General features: G+C 43.1%; 1 protein-coding gene across 1 annotated transcript in view; it reads right to left on the minus strand.

Annotated features, from left to right (window-relative positions):
* Positions 1-14,332, minus strand: part of kdm5bb (lysine (K)-specific demethylase 5Bb) — a 16,922-nt gene continuing 2,590 nt past the window's right edge. The window contains exons 4-27 of the mRNA XM_034875536.1: positions 13,994-14,164; positions 11,986-12,141; positions 11,727-11,817; positions 11,233-11,351; positions 10,809-10,967; positions 10,372-10,491; positions 10,123-10,281; positions 9,260-9,441; positions 8,961-9,123; positions 8,722-8,841; positions 8,014-8,208; positions 7,482-7,663; positions 7,235-7,359; positions 6,100-6,250; positions 5,845-5,959; positions 4,911-5,266; positions 3,974-4,112; positions 3,696-3,875; positions 2,748-2,909; positions 2,160-2,636; positions 1,978-2,062; positions 1,682-1,890; positions 1,338-1,595; positions 1-251 (exon numbers count right to left, since the gene is read on the minus strand). Of these exons, the coding sequence (XP_034731427.1) occupies positions 114-251; positions 1,338-1,595; positions 1,682-1,890; positions 1,978-2,062; positions 2,160-2,636; positions 2,748-2,909; positions 3,696-3,875; positions 3,974-4,112; positions 4,911-5,266; positions 5,845-5,959; positions 6,100-6,250; positions 7,235-7,359; positions 7,482-7,663; positions 8,014-8,208; positions 8,722-8,841; positions 8,961-9,123; positions 9,260-9,441; positions 10,123-10,281; positions 10,372-10,491; positions 10,809-10,967; positions 11,233-11,351; positions 11,727-11,817; positions 11,986-12,141; positions 13,994-14,164 (4,212 nt within the window). The 3' untranslated portion in view covers positions 1-113. The remainder of the gene's footprint in view (positions 252-1,337; positions 1,596-1,681; positions 1,891-1,977; positions 2,063-2,159; positions 2,637-2,747; positions 2,910-3,695; positions 3,876-3,973; positions 4,113-4,910; positions 5,267-5,844; positions 5,960-6,099; positions 6,251-7,234; positions 7,360-7,481; positions 7,664-8,013; positions 8,209-8,721; positions 8,842-8,960; positions 9,124-9,259; positions 9,442-10,122; positions 10,282-10,371; positions 10,492-10,808; positions 10,968-11,232; positions 11,352-11,726; positions 11,818-11,985; positions 12,142-13,993; positions 14,165-14,332) is intronic.

The raw sequence follows: 14,332 nt of genomic DNA on the forward strand, positions 1-14,332 counted from the left end.
GGGGCGGGGGGGGGGGCAGGATCAATGACACATCCAGACTGGTGGTCTGAATAAACGGACTGATGACGGAGAGATTTCTTTAGCCATCTATCAGATAAATCTCTACATTCTCTTCATTTCCTCATCTGTCCATCGTTCAGTGCACACCTGACACAAATGTAGTCCTCCTTCTCTGCCATCTCGGCCGTAACCCCGACGCAGACTTGGTGGAACCATTGGTTACAGCTGCCGTCACACTGGACCCAATCCACCTGCAGCGAAACACACACACACACACACACACACACACACACACACACAGGTTGTTCTAACCGAGATGGAAAACAATTCAACATTAAAGCTGCATTAACTGATGTCCACCGGGCTGCACATATTAACACTTGGAAGTTGATCTGGATCTGGCTAATTTACACCTCCAGCAGTTACAGGGGCAACATGATTATTCATTTGGAGTCGTGTTAGAGTTCACCTGAAGAATGTAAATCAGATAGTCACGGACTAAAACTTTGGTTTTGGTCTTTATCAACTCCTGGAAATATCTGGCTTTTTAGCTGCTAAATGTAACACTATGTTTACCAGCTAGTCGCTAACTGCATCTGTCTGCAGTTTGGTGCTGCGCAGGTAGTGTATAGTGCATTATAAAATCAGATATGAATAGTAAAGAGCCAGAAACAATGAGCCAAGCGGAGGGGAACTGCGGAGCTGGGGGCAAATTCTCTGTGGGTGCTTCAGTATCAGTGTCTTATGAGCCATTGTTAACATAAAAATATTGATTATAGCCACATTTCTGACTTGAAGCATTATTAATATGCCCATATGTACTTTGGGACAGGCGTTACTTGCTGTCACCGTTCATCCTGGCCATTATAAATATCCTCCTATTGTGCTTCAATTGGAAGAGATGAGACAAAATCCACAGTCCTCTGTGCAAACATATGTTCTTAAAGTTTCAAAAGTAACAAAAAAAAAACTCTTCTTGTTACTATCAACAAGAAAACACTGTTGAAGGAAACAGAGGGAATTTTATAATGAAGCACGGTTCGGTTGGTCCTCAGATGCTGCGCTTGAAACATCATTGCGATCCTGACATTTTGTCTTTAAGAACTACCAGCATGTTTTTTGGATGTTAAGAGCTATTGACCCTAGGATTACCTTCACCCGCTATCTTTTCTGTTATGGTGTGTCTACATGGGATAAACATGCTTGACAGTGACAAAGCCCGATCGCAAAAGTCTTTCTCAGATGCGTAACTCAATTATTTTTGTTACATGACATGTATGTAAGTTCTATACTGACATAATAAGAAAAAAAGGTTTCATTGTATTCGTTTTTCTCACCTCATCTCCCTCTGGCAGCTGACACCTCTCTGCCGGACACATGGCCATTTCCTCATCGGACTCCGACTGGGAGAAATCAGAGCGGGGAGAGGACGAGGTCGAGGTCGGCCTCTTTTTATTCATCTTCTGTCTTTTGTGAGAGTGCTTTTTGTCCTTTTTGTCCACCCTGCGCTCTGCATCTAATCCTTCCCTCTCCAGATGCCGCTTTGCTTTCTTTTCTGAGACAATCGTAGTTTCCCGGACACCAGTGAAGCCATCCTGAAAATAAAAACAAATTGAAACCGATGTTGGGGCGGGTTTTGGTTCGGGTTTGAGTCAATTCAATTGGTGGGAAGAGTTTTTACCTGGTTCATCGGCGGATTATTTCCCTGAGAGTTAAACTGCATGTGTTTGTCACAGTCTGTGGACTCGTCCTGCGGTGGCGACATGCATCTGTTTGTGGGCTGGCTGCTGGCTCGGTCCAATAAAACGTGGAAGAGGCTCTGGACCTCTGGCAGAGACACCTGCAGCAGGAGTCCCTCCACCATCAGCTCCTCCAGATCCTGACTCAGGCCTGTCACACAGACAAACACCCAGCATGTAAACAATAATCCTCTTCATTGAGCCATGACTCTGCAGTTTTTAATAAGAAGGCACTGACCCTGCAGCGGGATGCACCTCTGCTCGGTGTAGAAGACCGTCTGAGCATGGCTTGTCCTGTTCCACTCGGGAGTCAAACAAGGAGCCTGTATCAGAAACAATCAAAGCCAAAACTTAACATTTGCACGGGATTCTTTTTCAATTAACTGCGACAAAAAGTGTCACGAGGAGACAAAAAGCGACCTGAGTGTTGCTGTGAGCGTCGTGGCTGCTCGACGCCCAGCGGGTTAAGGTGGGAGGAGTTCCTGGTCTCTCTTCCAGTTCTGGGAGGTTACAAGACTGCTGTGCTCGGTGCTGCCAGTTAACTGTCCTCTCGACCAGATAGTGCAGGGCGTCGCCCTCCGGCAGGCGCACCCCGATGCGCCGCAGAGATGACAGCAGAGAGACCACATTGTTCAAGGGGGGCTTTTCTGATCGCTGGCACTGCGGACAGAGCCATGGCTGTGTTTCGCAGGAGTCTGATGGGTCTCGGACACACACGCTGTGGAAAGCGTTCCTGCAGAGTTCACACTGTAACATCGCACCCATGGGCGCCTTCTGACAGACACACACCTTCAGGTCCATGCAGTCTGCCGTGGGAAGGAGCTTTGACTCATTTGCTGCCCTGAGATTAGAGAAAGCCTCCATCTCCCTCAACCGCAGCTCCTCCAGAGTTGCCATCTGGGAAAGAAAATACAGCCTGGGTCAGAACATCTGATGAAAGTAAGAGGTTGTCGATCCCATCGACTACCAAGGTCTCTTATAGATTTCTCTTTGTAGGGAAACACTTACTGCAGAGGAAGAATCCTTGGTCTCTGAAAGAGCTTTTTCCACATCACTGAGAGTGTTGAGCCTCGGGGTTTTCTTTTTGTTACTTTTTGGCGATTCTTTCCCTTTCTTGGCCTTCCTTTTTGGAGAACCTTCATTTTCAACTTCACATCGCGGACACAGGACCTGAGAAGTACAATGTAAGAGTCAGGTGTTGCTCCGGAGCAGCTCACATCCGTGAAGCGTGAAATTCATTTTTAAATGTATATGGATGCCTGTGTTTACTGGCAATAGGACTTAACATTTAATGATAACTTGAATTTGTGCCGCAGCTTTCTGTATTAGCTTTCAATGAGAGTAAAGCTTTTTGCTCGCTGCCTTTGCGTTGCTGAGTGCTTCTAGTTTTTGCAGGAGCACCCTGAACGCCTCAAGTTGAAAATCTTCATTGCAGAGCAGAAAAGTGACCAACGTCATTTGTGTTTATTCCAAATGCTCCAATCAGATTAAGTTAGAGGCAGGTCTTCTGTGGTGGTGACGGTGGTTCCATAGCAGTATTTTGAAGAAGAAGAAAAAAAGACGTTGCAAGCTACCCTTTATTTAAAATTGTAGGCTGCCTCAAGTTTTCCAACCTACGAGCTTAGCTCTCTTTTACATATTCACATACATGTTCTGTTTCTTATTATTCTGGCTCAGAAATAATATGTGTTAAGCAGGCGGTGCTTCTAAAGCTGCTGCACTGCTGATAGGCTACATTGACATTTAAGTTAAGTTATCTTTTTAAATCACAGCCATGAAGCATCCGTTCCTACATCTAAATCTGCCGCAAATGTGTATGCAATTAAACTACATTAGAAATGTTGCAGCTAAAGAACATTTTCGGTGGATGGAGAATAAAACAAATTGGAGCAATAACGAAATTGGGTCAAGTGGACATGAGGAGTAAGTGAGTTGATGGGCTTGCTATTATTTTACCTCCAGTAAGGTAAGGGTTGAGTCTCTCTGAAGGAAGGTTGTAGCAGCAGATTCTTTCCACTCTTGCACTTCTACCATTAAAGACTCCAGCCTGTCTAGAGGCTCCAGGTGGACTTGAATGGCTTGTCCTCTTAGCACTACGTCAGAGAGGCTGTCAATCATCGGTGTGCAACCACTGGCCTGAAAAAAAGGTTATTGTGTTACAATAATAATACTCAACCAACAAAGAGAATTACACCAATTGACTACCTCTCCACAAAGTAATGAAATGTCCTGACCTGAAGCTCCTCAGCTTCTTGGAGCCACTCTCGGGCTTTTCTGATGGTGTCTTTGAGGAGGAGACAGTTTGAGAGGTAAGCGGGGATGCCGGACGCCTTCTCAGCAGCAGCACTAAGGGTCTCTATGGAGTGTGGTGGTCTGAAAGGCAGTAAAACACAAGTGAAAAACTGTAGGTCAAAGACTTGCATCCCCTCCAAGTTATTAACTCACTAGAACAAGACCTGTCATGGCATTTTCTTCCAACATATTCACAAGAAGCTTTCTGAAATTATTTTTCCAACCAGCACTTTCCAAATGTTCAGAATACCCTGTACGCACTGTTTTGACAGGACTTTTAAAACCAAGACTCTCGAGATGGAATATAAATGAAGTCATGAGAAGTGTCAAACACCTTGGGCAAAACACTAGAAAATGTAATTATAAGCAATACTTTTAATAATGTGAAACCCAAAATTCAAAGCTGCAGTAAATTAAGCACGGTGAGGAAACATAACGCCTTTGAAAAATGTGGAAATTTAAGCCCCGACTCAAAATTAGTTTTGCTGATAATGGAGAGGAAAAAGATGCACATTCCTGACAGCCATGCCATTAAAGCCATTTGAAAAGCACTTGTGACAGTTAAAACTGAACAGCACTGAGTACCAATGGAATGAGGGCAGAACTAAATGTGATGCTCACTTTTTGTTGGTCTTGTTGAATATTCTAGCAGCAGCATTTTGCTCTAGCTGTAATTAAAATGAAGCAAAATCAGGAGCACTGATGTAATATTACATTGTTCACGTACAATCAGTGCAAATACCTGGGCAGAAAGTTACAGGTATTAACAGAGCATGACAAGCTATCACAACGTCTTCTTGGTGATGTTTCGGAGGGTTTTCCCCCACCCTGTGGCTCAGATGCTTACATGGTCATGGATGTGTTCTGTGTTGCCCTCACCTGGCTTTAAGGAGACCGCTGGCCTTGTCCTCCCAATGCTCGGACACAGTCAGCAGCTCCTGCAGGCGTGCCATGGCTCTCTCCACAGAGGGGTGAGGTGCCAGGCCGACTCCCTGGTCGATGAGCCTCCTCATGGTCTCCAGAGTCAGGGTGGCGGGCTGAGCGCTGGCCTGCTGCACCCCCTCCAGCCAGCGGGCCTGCTCCAGCCTCACTCTCAGGCGGGGCAGCTCAGGCAGCTCCACGTCAAAGTCGAAGCTGACGTCTAACAGGCCCTGGATCTCAGCGACGCTGGGAACTTCGTCTGTCAGGACCTTCTCACTGTGCTGCTGGAAGTCTTCAATGCGATTCAAGAGTTCCTAAAGAAGGACATCAATTCAAATATACAGGAAGTCACAATCAATGCGTTTGCATACTTTTTTTGAAGATTCACATGTATTATATTGCAGAGCAAACTACGTAGTTGTCTGAAGCCGGGCGGACACTGTACGGATTAAAAAGGATAGGTTTAAAATGTATTGTTGGTTATGAACATTGAAACAGGTTTTGCTTGCTGTAATCATTCGTCCTGTTCATGCAGCTCATAAAAGAGATCCGTTCCTGATGTGTTTACAATGTAAGTTATGGGGACAAAATCTACAGACAGATAATATAATGTTTCAGCTGTGTGACTTGGCAAAATCAAGTGAATCACGTCCAAAGTTACGGCTTTCTTGGTACGATATTCCCTCATTCCTTGCCAATATTTAGTGTGAGCAGCCATGTAGTGGCCGGTCAGTTGATCCATATAGTGGGAGCATTAAAGTCGCAGGTTCGTGCAGATTGAAATGTGTAGTGCGAGATAGCGGAAGGTACAAGAAGGATTAATGCACACAATGTCTGCCCAGCGTGAAATTAAATCACAGATCACAGAGATGGATTGTCCTCGGTAGCCTACCTTCAACATGGGCGCTTGAGGAAGACTGCAGGAGAGGTTATACAGCTGCCTCACAAATGAACTTAGCTCCTCCACAGTCAGCTGGCTGCAGGATTTCCCACTACCACACTGATACCTGGGAAAGAGGGGCCAATCAGTTAAAGAAATGAACACCCATTAAGGCACTAATACCACTTCCTGGATTGAGGAAACATGTACAGAATTGTGATGACAGTTAACCTATAACTCTGATGTAGTAGAGTGTATTAACGTTACCTGGTCTGCCTCTTGCCATTCAACAGCTGCTGTGCCACCGAGGAGCACTTCTCTGCATCTTGTGTGACCAGACGTAGCCGACGCAGCAGGTCGTTGTCAGGGAACAGCTGGGACTCTGACTGGGCAAGAAGGGAGCGAAAGACGGGCAGGCCTGAGGAAAGAACAGCTGGTTCATCACATACTGACACATAAGACAACAGTTCAACAGACAACAGTTGAAGCAATTTTTGAGTTGTTAAGTAATTGTTGTAGTTAATAGTGTAGTAGTTGTTAATAGTGTTAAATTAGCGTAGTGATCTGTGAATTTTTCCTGTCGGTGCATTCAGCTGCCACACAGCACTGCATTCATCAGCTATTATGTTTGGAACACTAATAATCAGACATGAAAGTTGGAAAATCTTGTCATAAATTTGCCAGATAGTTGTATGAAAAAGGTCTATGAAAATGATTATGATGACTTTAGGACTTGTAAGTTTAAGCGGAAAACAGTTTTAGCTACGGCACGTGAACGCACCATTCTGTACGTGGAACTCAGATCATCAGGACAGGATGACCCACAATGACGTAACATAAAGTTGTGATGCTTTCACGAGAAAATGTCAGACAGGGAATATCATGATTAGAACCACCAATGAGAAGAGGATTACAATTTTTACAGACTGTGGTACCAAATAAGTTTGAGCATACTGTGGAAGAAATGGTGCTGAGGCAAGCAGAGTGAGATAGGGATCAATGGATCAACAGAACACCTGCCTCCGCAACCTACAGATGGCAAATTATGCAATCTACAACAGAAGTTTTTGTGCCATTACTGGAACATTTCACAAATGTTGTCAAGTTAGAGCGAGGCAGTGGAAAAACCTGTACGTATGACTGTATCTAGGTGTTGGGCTTTATGAATTATTTCCATTTAAACATCATATTGAAAATATCATCACCAAATTATGACAAAAACTTGGATTTCTGTACAGAAACTGAGGCTACGGACAGTTTTCTATCAGAGAAAACTGTTTCCATCAGAGGCTTTCTGTCAGTCCTAATATGGCAAAATAATCTACAGATATGCTGCTGCTTCACAAACATCACTGGTGTGGTCCTTTAAGGCTTTGTGCTCTCATTTGCTTTTGCTGCTTACCTTTCTTCTTTTCCAGTTTAGCCTCGAGAGTCTCTGTCACGAGGGAGGCCCATTCATCATACAGTTCAGCTCGCTGCTTCACAGCAATCATCATGGGGAACAGCTCATCCAGTGTGTATCTGTAACTGCAGGAGAAAACAGAATTAATGAGGTACAGATCATAGTAAGACACACAGATAACAGGTATCTCTGATGTCTTTGTACAAAGCATGTTAACTGCTGCGGCATCAGCTCCAAAGGGACTAACTTCAGTGTGTAGTTGGTGGTGGGGCAGGAGCACAGGTCGTGGATGTGGTGCAGACACACCAGTACTCCTGGGCTGCAGGGACAGGTGATGGCAGACAGGTAGCAGGTGGTCCTGCACCTGGCACACTGCCGCTCGTCATCTTGGAGGTGATCGTATTTTGCCTCCTTCTGATGAAACACCCCCTGAAGGTGTGAGACAACAACAAAAGTGTTGAAGGCTAATGTGCTAAGGGTTTCGGCGGTGATCAGCAGAGGCAGGGATATATAGACCAGAACGGGGGGAAATCCCATATATTTACCCCAAAATCGCACATTGGATCGGAGTATTTACAGAACAACCTTTTTGCACATTTTTTGGCCTTTATTCAACAGGACCCGAGTAGAACCCTTGCCTGCTGCATCGAGGAGTAAACCTCTACATATGGGCGCCCGCTCTACCAACTGAGATATCTGGGTGACCACACCCTGGGTGTATTGATATTTAATTTTTAAAAGAAATGTTAAAAGTTAAAACTAGAAGAAGACTATCTTACCATTTTCTTAACTTTCTCTCTCTGAGTCTGCTCTTCTCGGATCATCGCGACCATGTCCTTGTGGACAGCTGACGCCAAGACCACATCGAGTGTGTTGGCTTTTGTGGCCATGTTGCACACCATCTCATCATGGGAGAACACATTGTACCGATGCAGCATACGATAGTGGTCGACGCACTGCCGGCCAAGAGGCATCTGGTGATAGAGAGGAGAAAGAAATGGGTTGTAAAGACAGTTTATTCATGTTGTGTTGAATGCCTAAATCACATGAGATTTAAAGAATTTTAATCTGCTACAATAAATGATTCTTCCTTTAAAAAAAAAAATCCATAATAATAATAATAATAGTCGCAGCAAAAATGGCAAAGTTTCAGTGGTTTTAGCTTCTGTTCTCTTAAGTGTCTGTCGGACGAAACAGGATGCGTGTCTAAGTCCCTACGTGGTCTGCAAACGGACATTTTACAGGCCAAATATTTTATGGAAAAAAATGCATTTGTAACACCTTAAGACAACTTATGGAAACTACTGAATACTGAAGCTATTCTAACACTGCTGCATTAACCTAAAACCCAAACTCACACCTTGTGTGTTGGTTGGAAACCACTTATATTAGCTTTTATTTTGTTTGTGTGATACTGTTCTAAAATCCTTCCCCATTAAAATGAAAGAATACTTGTCATCCATCCCAAGGTATAAAGTGACACATACCCAGTCAACGGTGCAGAAGTTGACCGCCTCAGCGAAGTTGAAGCCCTGATTGAAGCCACTGTGGTAGGCTCTGGGAAATGTGATGACAAACTCGCCAGCACACTGGTTTGTTCTGTAAATCTGAAGGACAGCAGAGACAAAAGCAGAGGATTTATGTTCCTGTTAGAAAGAAAAGCTGCTTAATCATGTAATTGTCACGTGTGCATTGCTGCGGACTCTAGATGCCAAAGAACACGTACTGGGACTCCGTGGGCCATCAGGGTGTTAGGGTTCATGATGGTGACCAGCTGGTGCAGCAGGTCAGGCTGAGACTCAAACAGCTCCGGGGCCAGTTTCCTCATCACCTCCTCCAGCTGTTCTGCTGCAAAACCAGGAGCTCCGTACCAGGTTTTGGGTTCCCCCCTGGTAGTGAATAAGATAAACATAAAACTTAGCATGAAAGGGAACTAAATTAAAGCCCAGACCTGACCATTTACTCTCACAAGCCACCATGTATAACCTCGTTGCTCTCATTAAGAAAAGCACGAGTCTTAAGTACCAGTGCAGGTAGTTGATGGAGTAGCTCCAGTGATCCTCAATATGCCAGCAGAAGGAGGAGAAGCACATGCCGACATAAAGCCATGGCAGCGTCATCCCACAGATGTCAGCTGTCACATGAGTCAGTACAGAAGGGTTCATCATCGCCAGGTTGTTGAGGTTCCAGCCACACTTCAGGTATTTCTACAAGACAGATGACATACAGAGATTAATGACGCAGGAACGTACTGTTCATAACACTTCGTTTTACTGTGCTATCTGATCCAACTGCCACACATGACTTCTCCAGGTAATAATAATAATACTACATATAATACAAATGATTCCATTTCTTGATCATACGATCATATGTTGAAAAAATAAATACGCTTTAAATCATTTATTATCAGATCACTGTTTTAATACTTCCCAGTAGTATTTAACGACAGTTCCTAATGACATACTGGACTTCATCAAATAATAAGACCTGGACCTGTAGAAGCAGCATAAAATGGATGGATTAACCACTTAAAAAAGGATCAATTATTTTAAGTTGAATAAAGTTTTTGCTAAAGTCGGCACCTGCCCAGTATGAGACCACGAGCTTCCAGGCTGCTGTAGCTAGCAGTTATGACTGTATGCTGCCCATCTGATTGTGCTGATTGAAAGCCCACTAAAAAGTGGGTTAAGGTCTCCTGACAGCCCAGAATTGGATACATAAACATTATTACACCATTATTACAGACAGTATTGAAAATTTTAATGTAACACTTTTTAATATGAGGAAACCAACGCCAGTGCATTTCAAGCCCCTTATACCCTGGACACGTTTTGATTCCACATATAGCATCTTTGGCCTTAGAGTGGCTTGTTTCAGGGGTTTACCTCATCAGCCGGGGAAACCTTAAATTTTCCATTCGGAATGGGGAATCCGCTCCCAAACTCCTTTGAGGCAATATCTGCTCCATATTCTACGGTAACATCCTCTTCGACGGCTCCCACCAAGCGCCAGAACTCTTTCTCCACCAGCTCTGTGGGTACCATCTATTACGAACACACGAATAAGACGTTCAAATTTATAAAATACTCAACAGCAACAGAGACTGATGTCATTCTGAAACGGTTTCTACTTACATGAACTGGCATGTTGAAGTAATCGGATTTGAATGCATCAGCCATTTGCCCAAACGCACGCAGGGAATAGTCTCTGTATGCTTGTTCAAAGCCGAATGCCTCGTGAGGTTTGCTGCATTCCTGCACGTAAAAAAAAAAAAACAGTGTTCAGTGTTATAAATGTTTATATAAACTCCCATTTGCGACGGCTGGCTGAACCTCTAACTGCTTGGAGGGCATTCTACATGGCATTAATGTCTATGTGTCCTGTGTGTGTACATTTGGCCCATGTGTGTAAGGTAACAACAACAGAGAGTAGAAATAGAATTTCCACACTGAGGGATTCATTTAAAAAAGTAATGAAGTCAGTGCTTCTTATTTTCAGGAGTAGAATGACTTCTTAGGTAACTGTGCATCATGTTAATCAGACTTACTTTATTTACTTTGTTTGTCCTCACCTGAGCGAGACACTTGGGGCACCTCCAGTCTCCTTTGGGGATGTCAATTAGTGGAGGGATCAGGCAGAAGGTGTGGTAGCTGTCGTCACAGCCGTCACACAGCAACAGACGTTCTTCATCCCCCCCGCTGCCACACACCAGACACACAACCAGATCCACCTGGACAACAGAATAAAAGGTTTGTTATCTATCTGCTTCAGAGCCACGACGACGGAAAGAAATAGCGTCATTAGTAGCTGCATTAGCCGATGCTAATGTGGCTTCTACCGAAAATAACTTTACATAAACTATCACAAAGACAATTTGACAGCACGGGTTTAATGTCAAGAGATTAAAGCTGAGCTCGGACTTTTCATCAAGAGATTTAATATCTCATGCAGGTACATCTAATCCAAAGAAGGAGATAAAAGACATTCGTACTTACTGGACTTGGAAGAACAGGGGGGATGATTTTCTTGTACCGTGACTTGGATTTGTCAGCTTCAATTATTGGTTCTTTACTTTCAACTGGTTCCTGTTTCACTGGAATGGGGATCTCTTTTTCTGTAAGACAACAGGAAACATCACGAACACCGTCGCAAAGTGTAGCACTTTAATAAGGACTTTCTTCTTCTGTTATTTATAAGCAGCAAATGGTTTATACCATACGATAAATGTAGCTGTACGTGGCTATATGGACATTTTCAGTGTGTAATGTCTTCTGTGAAGACATTTTTTATCATCACATAATTATATTATTAGTTTATAGACAAGCCTCCACTCATGGGTGCTCACAGGAGGAGTTGAAAAACACACTTCTCTCTGCTTATAACTACACAATGTAAGGGATAACACAGACATTTATTACATGACTACACTGCTTATATGAATCTTATTTAGGGAGGGTTAAACTAATAGTAACCATAAACAGAGCCTCACCTGGTTCTTGCTTGACAACAAAAGAACCCATCCTCCGCCTCAGGTTTGGCCTGTTGTCGCCGGGCTCTGGTTCAGTCTTCACACAAATGGCCTGCAGAACAAGTGAGTTGAGTTAAACTGCAGGCCTCTGCTACATTGCCCTACTAAAATTGGGATGTGGATTTATGAGACGAATAATGGAGAAGAATAAAGAGTGTGCTGCTGCTTGTTTCAGGGCAGTTTTGGTCAGATGTTTGTAGTTCGCTTCAACAGCACCCACCTCACACTTGATGCGCTTGGCTCTGCGAGCAGTGGGGCCGGTGTCGGGCGTCTGGCCAGTCGGCCTCTGAGCCTGGTCCTGGACCTTGGGCTCCTTGGCGTCCACGCTCTCTGTGCTTTTGGTGCTCTCCACTGGCTGTACTGGCTTTTGAACACACTGACGGAAATAGTATGCCAGTTAAAACCACAACTTTGTATTACAGAAGGATGTATGTGTGTGCCAAACTAGAAATACCTGTATGTTGACATGCAACATTCACTCAGATATGAATGGAATACTAGATACAGCTTTTAATATGACTACACAAACAAAGACGGAATGGATTTAAGTGTCTAAGACAGGAAGTGTGAGTACCACAGCATTTGTTTTAAAGGGATATCTTTGAATAATAATTACTTTGGTTTACCAGTGGAAATAAATACTAGAAAGTATCAGCAGCTACCGATCTATCAAATTAAGTATTCTGTATTTAAATATGTTAAACCTAAACAGCGAAAGAACAAACGAGGCCACGAGGATGTGGCTCGTTACAGTTTGCAAACCCAAACGGGAGCACAGAAACTCTGGAGGAACATACCAAAACAGAAGACAAGAGACAGACTGGAGCTGAAAGTGTACATGTTCCAAATTTCAGACTTTCAAGAAGCTGCCTGTGACTTGGCGGTTTAATTAATTATAGAAGCACTTAAAAGTATTTTATCATGAAAGAGGGCCTTTGTTTAAAACTGAGCTGTCATGGCGCCAGAGAAAACAGAGGAAAGGGGCTGTGGGATTCTGTTTTGCTCAAAGATCAAAAACCTACAACTACCAGAATGCACTGCGCCACACCGATATGTTTCTGAAAACATTTGAGGTGAGAAATAGGCAAGGCAGAAACATCATCTTGGTTTATATTTGAATTGATTTAATATTATGTATAGGGTCAAATCATAACAGAGGTATCTCAGGACACTTTAAAGATAGAGTAGGTCTAGACCACACTCTATAATTTACAGAGACCTAACTATTCCACCCAAGAGCAAGTATTTTGTCCGACAGTGGCAAGGAAAACCTTGATTCAGGCCATGGCTCTTGGTAAGCAGCCTTTTGATCTTTCTTTTGATTAGCGGCGTAGTTTTACAGTTTATTCAGCATCTGTTGTCGCAATACTAGAAATGCAGCAGCAGCCCTGGAGCCAGCGGAAAAACGCCGGATGATAAACCGACCTGGGCGCTCGTAAGATGGAGGAACATAGTCCCTTTACACGTAGTACCAACATTATTATGATACCACGTTGGTTGAATGTTTAGCAAAGTATCTCTTTTATAAGGACAGAAGTAAAGAGAGAATTTACTGCAATATTTGAACAGATAAATAATGGATGACTGCTGACTACAAGAATTTGTTGGAGGTGATCATTTTGCTGTAAAACGGGCTAATCACTGTTTTAATTAGGATACGGTTTATAATACCCTACGTGCAATATTACCACAATAAGCTGGACATACAGTATACTGTCCAACCACACAAACTATTTAGAGTGAGCTGTCCGAGAGGTCACAGAGTACCAATATAAGGTATGGAATACTTGGGTGCAAAAGCTATTAAAAGGACATGACACCATTTTGTAATACACATTCAGTGTATCTTAGTCAGAACACAGAGTTAAATTCTCCAAAGTCAAGTACTATAATCTTTTTTATCTCTAACTAAAATAAGCCATATAACATAAATATGACATGCGTATCCTAAAAATGTATTCATTTCCATTTGTATCGTGATCTTTATCCGTATTCCTCAAAATCTTTGATAGAAAACGTTTCTTCTTGTTTGAAGTGAAACGCAAATGTTTACGTATACCAGATGTGTAATTTACCTCTGACTGTAACATTAAAAAAATGTATGGATAAGCATTATTAGGGTTTCGTTTACAGATGAGCCACACACTGTTGTATGCATGACAGCTTCACTTTGTTAATATCATCAGGAACAAGATATGCTGTCAAAATGACACATGGGTCCAACTCACCAGCAGGTTTGCCCCATTCTGAAACAGATTGTACGGATAGAGAATTTTCTCATAATGCCCTCGCAGGTGTGAGCCGACAGCTTTGCCAGGGGTAAAACCCATGTGGATTGCAATCTTGGTCCATCGTCTGTCCTGACAGACGAGGTCAAATCCACCCTCATCAGCTACCAGCTGAAACGACAGTAAGTAACATTAAGTGGGACGTTGTTTGATTCCATTTGGAATTAAGAGAAAAAAAACAGAAAAAAGAAAAAGAAAAAAATATATACATACAGTGGGTACGGAAAGTATTCAGACCCCTTTAAATTTTTCACTCTTTGTTTCATTGCAGCCATTTTC

This window comes from Etheostoma cragini, chromosome 7 (assembly GCF_013103735.1).
Source record: "Etheostoma cragini isolate CJK2018 chromosome 7, CSU_Ecrag_1.0, whole genome shotgun sequence".
Taxonomy (NCBI): domain Eukaryota; kingdom Metazoa; phylum Chordata; class Actinopteri; order Perciformes; family Percidae; genus Etheostoma; species Etheostoma cragini.